We start from the raw sequence: 4,634 nt of genomic DNA on the forward strand, positions 1-4,634 counted from the left end.
ATATTGTTCAAGGAACAAATATAAAAAAAACAAAATTATTTTGTTTAACAGCTGATATCTTAACCACAGGATTTTATTACATAAATATAATGTACCTGCATACAGACTCTTGGACTGGGTTCACACGCTGCCACATTAGTATCTCCCTCTTGATCTATAGGCTTGTGTAATACTTCAAGCTAAAATAAAAATCAAATTAATTTATTAATCAACCAACCAGTCAATTAATTAATCATTCAATAATAGATTTATTTGAAATTGAAAATCCAATTTCATGTCATTCTCATCTAAGTGAGCTTATGATCCGAGATTCACCACCATCTCATCAGCAACCATGTGAAAGTCAGTGGCCAATAGAGAATTTATTTTAATTGGAATATTATGCAAGCTTGTGTATTATTTTATCAGCATTATAATTATTATTTATGTCAATCAAATACAAAGAAAGGAAAAAACAAAAGGAAAGGCTTTAGGTATTATAAAAACACATGTATACTAAAATCAAAACAATAACCTTAAAAAAAAGCAACTTGTTGGTCAATCAATCAAACTAAGTGACACTACCTTTAAGGAGGGTTTATTATTAATAACTACTGGTCCTAGGCTGAGAATGTGATCACGTCCTAGAGCGATGATTGCATTGTTGCTGAATAACTCTAGTTTAGCCGTGTAACCCATGTCTTGCACCATTCTAATCAAGCTGACAACTAAAGGGTGGAAGATACTATCGGGGATGAAATCCTCGGAGGCCATATAGATAGATACCATCCCATCCGTGTCCGGTTTGATAGACAAACTCTCTTTGCTACGCTTCAATCGACAGGGCACAAAAAATGAGCGTTGTCTGCTTTCCACATTCTTAAATGAAAACAATTTTAAGACTTAAATTTTCAAAAAAACTTTACTAAATATGTAAAATAGAATAAGCGTTAATTTGAGCCATTTTTAGAATATAAAATGCATCACTGTATTTGATTTCGCTGCAAAATAATTCATTTTTACGGTACCTTTTGCTCACAGAGAAGTCCAAACTGCTTCATGAGTTCCAAGAAGACCTCAAAGCTACTTTCATCTTGGCTGACCTCATCTCTCCAAAGATGTCTGACTAAATCCTCCTCCAAGATACCTTCATCATCAAGTTTATTCCAAAGTGTCATCATTTTAGGCCACTGAAAGTAACGATGATTTCAAACATGTTATACTGTTATCGTACTGACTGCATGATGTCTGGCAGTTAGTTTCTACTTAACTCACCTTATCACTGTCATAAGGTTCCACCACTGTGATGATTTTCTTGAAGATTTCAATCAGCTTCCGTGGGTTTGTTATCACTGTATGCCTCAGTATTCTGTTGTTCTCAAAGTACAGAATGATTCCAAGATCATGTAGGTAATTGAGGATGTGAATGAGGTTCTCCACAGAAATTCCGCACTTAGTGGCAACTTCACAAACCTTAATGTCATGAAATAGAGATACGATAAAATATAGTTTACATTGAGTCATTACAGAGCTTTTGTCACAGTATCTTGTTTAAGAATCGATTCATCAAGAAAATTTCTCTTTCCCGACCAAAGAACCAGGCAAGCACGCACTTTATTATTGGAATCTTGTAGTCGCGTGTAGTCTTGCGCATTCATTATGTGACTGGAGTCCTGACACTACCAGGGTTCTGGCCTTGGCTCTCATGGTCCCTGGCGGCCTCGTGGCCCCGCCCTCTCCTCCCACCCAACTTGAGTATTCACGCATTTCAAATCTTTCAGGCTGGTAATTATGTTTATATGCAAATGTACAATACCTTAACATAAGTCATCCGTATTGCTGTCCTACCAATCTCCTGGATTTGACTTTGGAAATCAAGCCACTTAAGCGGAATTGTTTTGGGCATCGCTTTGAGAAATCCGCCGACATCTTGTTTGAGAGTCTTCAGCATCACACTTTTCAATGGAAACTTGTTGTCGATGGCATACATTTCCCTCACCACGTGACCTTCATATGGAGTGCCTTTGATTTCATTGAATATTATTTTAAACTGTTCTTTAATCTAAATAGATACAATATAGGTGTAAAGTAAGTTATGTACACAATGGCTTTCAGCAAATTATTGTTGATGGTATTTTAGTACATTTTACCTGTTTCTTCTTGTCATCACTGGTCCCTTCTAGGCTCTCGCTGTGGGTACCAACCAGCACAATTTGGGGTTTCTTGGCTCGTAGCTGTTGATCTTGTGTCTCAACTGGGATAGCGTACGTATATATCAACCTCATCCAGTATTTGATAATCTCTATATTTGTCATATCGTATGTCATCACATCACTTTCCTGAAAATATATTTTACATAACTCTTAAATATATAAAATCTTAAATATTAATAAATAAAATGGTAGTAGTAAATAAAAATTAATTAACTCAATGTGCTGCAAAAAAATAAACAAAAAACAAATAATGTAACAGAAAAAAAAGGAACGTTACCTCTCCATGTATCCTACGCTTCCCTTTTTCGTACATACATTCTATCAAGCTAAACAAAATCAAATACACCACCTTGCTCGTTAGGAATATCTAAAAAAAAGTGAACACTAGTTAGTGACTAGCTTTCTCTTGTTGTTCATAAATTTCAAAAACATTTAACAAACATGTACAGTAAAGTTGGAATAAAAATTACAGGTCAGGCAACCAAGGCCTAAATTGTTCTCCCAGTTATTCTCCCAGTTACTATTATTATTATTGAACATGGGACAACTTTTAAGAAAATGGGTCCACATTATTTGAATTTATGCGTAAAATGGGTTCACCCTTATATTGTTCCACACTATTTGAAAATCCTGGTTAGAGCATTGCTTACTCTATGTGTGATGTAGTAGAGCTGCTGGCCAGCAAAGTCCCAAATGTAAGTCATATCTTCATTTCCAGTCTCCCCTGATTTTTTCTCATCCGGTTTCAACATTCGGTTAATAATTCTGTGTTGAGTTTCACTTGGAAGCTCTTCTGTTGAGCTGTTGTCACTACTTGATGAATCATCGTCACTACTTGATGAATCATCGTCACTACTTGTACTCTGGTTCTCAAATGAATCGTTGTCACTACTTGTACTCTGGATCTTAGATGAAGAATCTTCATCTTTAAAATTACAAAAAAATATTAGGAAATGATTATTTCTATCAAATTCTAACCAGTAATCATCATTGATTATAAAGATGATAGTCAAAATATGATGTATGAGGATGATTGTGGTGGTGGTTTTGGCAATATAATGGGACAATGTCATAATGATTGTACAGTAAATTCAATAATTATGAAAAAAGAAGTGTTTGATCATAATTACAATGATGATATGCGAGACACTAGTGGGCATATGATGATAACAATTGATGATAACATAAAATGTTTCCCAGAAACAAATCAATATTGACCATTACAGCCCATGATTGGTGTAGGCCACAGTGGGCTATATTGTATTTGTGTTTGCAATTATGAAAAATAATTATGGAACTGCACAATCAAAATCTTGTTTAATGAATGATTAATGTGAAAATGATATTGTAAACTTATTACATTGACAAGCTTCACTTTTTTCTGTTGCAGTTCCTTCCGTCATTTCATCCTGTGTATAAATATAATATAAAAGGAATTAATATCTCAATACATATATTAAATATTATATCATTTATAAAAAAAACCAACAAAAACCTATAGATTAGATAATACAGAGCAGTAGAATACAGTTTGGTTCCTCCCACTGATGCCAGTCACAAAAGAGGCAGTGTTTTCAAGCATCTAAATTATATGCTGGGTCCAGCGGTGGCTCGAGAAATGTCCGACAGAGGGACATGTCCAACAGAGTGTCCGAATCATGGGGCCGACTAGAGCTTCTTTAGGGTCCTTCCCAGAATAATAATGCCTGATAGGGTTAATGGGGAAAGTGTTTATGGGTGCTTAGTATTGCCCAAAAATTGTGCTTTAATAGTATATCAGACATTTTACCGCACCAATTCAAAATAATATCCACCATATAAGGCGCCAAGTAAAGAATATATCAGAATAAAAAGCTTTAAAAAATAAAACAGTTTAAGGATATCTTTTTGAATAAAACTTCAGTAAAAATTCAGGATGTACTGGTTCAACTGTTGGTTCAGGTATCTGTTCAGCTGCTGGTTCATGTATTGGTTCGCCTGCTGCTATTTGCTTTCCTATAAATTTCAATTTCTCAGCAACTTTATCTTCTATTGCATTATCACGTATCTGTTTGATCCGATTACAATCTGCAAATGAAATTATAATTTCAAACAGTAGTTTGAACAAGTCGCAGCATATCAACAAGATATAAAAAGATGTTTTAATCTAAAGTTATATAGGGGATTTGTTCTAATACCGTCAATTTCCTCTTCCTCTTCCCACTCACTACAATCAACGTTAGTAGCTTGAAATGCTGTTCTCAATACTATCCCATCGGTTGATGGTTCTTTGTCATTAAATCTGTGAAAAGGTAAATGCAGGAATTAAATATAATGAAACTGATCACAAGTGATAGAAAACAAGGGTTAACGTATTTCGGGAACATAAATATATTTATTTATACACAAATGCTCAGTCGTCCCTGCAACCTTCTCCAGAATATATTGTATATATAATAGAAA

At 34.5% G+C, this 4,634-nt stretch overlaps 3 protein-coding genes across 3 annotated transcripts in view; 1 reads left to right on the forward strand and 2 right to left on the reverse strand.

Moving 5' to 3' along the window:
* Positions 1-4,634, forward strand: part of LOC117113217 (protein NOXP20-like) — a 23,262-nt gene that overhangs the window by 14,418 nt on the left and 4,210 nt on the right. The gene's annotated exons all lie outside the window — the stretch shown is intronic.
* LOC117113214 (probable serine/threonine-protein kinase qkgA) lies at positions 60-4,552 on the reverse strand. Its single transcript, XM_033256498.1, has 11 exons — positions 4,370-4,552; positions 4,114-4,259; positions 3,553-3,601; positions 2,843-3,117; positions 2,470-2,559; positions 2,130-2,318; positions 1,796-2,041; positions 1,255-1,452; positions 1,008-1,169; positions 565-858; positions 60-179 (listed from the first exon to the last, which is right to left on the reverse strand). Exons 3-11 carry the CDS (start codon positions 3,593-3,595, stop codon positions 60-62), a joined length of 1,617 nt encoding a protein of 538 aa, XP_033112389.1. The 5' UTR covers positions 3,596-3,601; positions 4,114-4,259; positions 4,370-4,552.
* The window catches only part of LOC117113219 (transcriptional regulatory protein AlgP-like), a 5,003-nt gene continuing 4,434 nt past the window's right edge, over positions 4,066-4,634 (reverse strand). Inside the window, exon 6 of the mRNA XM_033256504.1 lies at positions 4,066-4,259. Coding sequence (XP_033112395.1) covers positions 4,066-4,259 — 194 coding nt within the window. The remainder of the gene's footprint in view (positions 4,260-4,634) is intronic.

The sequence above is a fragment of the Anneissia japonica genome, unplaced genomic scaffold (assembly GCF_011630105.1).
Source record: "Anneissia japonica isolate Jap-2015-1 unplaced genomic scaffold, ASM1163010v1 scaffold1274_len78327_cov138, whole genome shotgun sequence".
Taxonomy (NCBI): Eukaryota; Metazoa; Echinodermata; class Crinoidea; order Comatulida; family Comatulidae; genus Anneissia; species Anneissia japonica.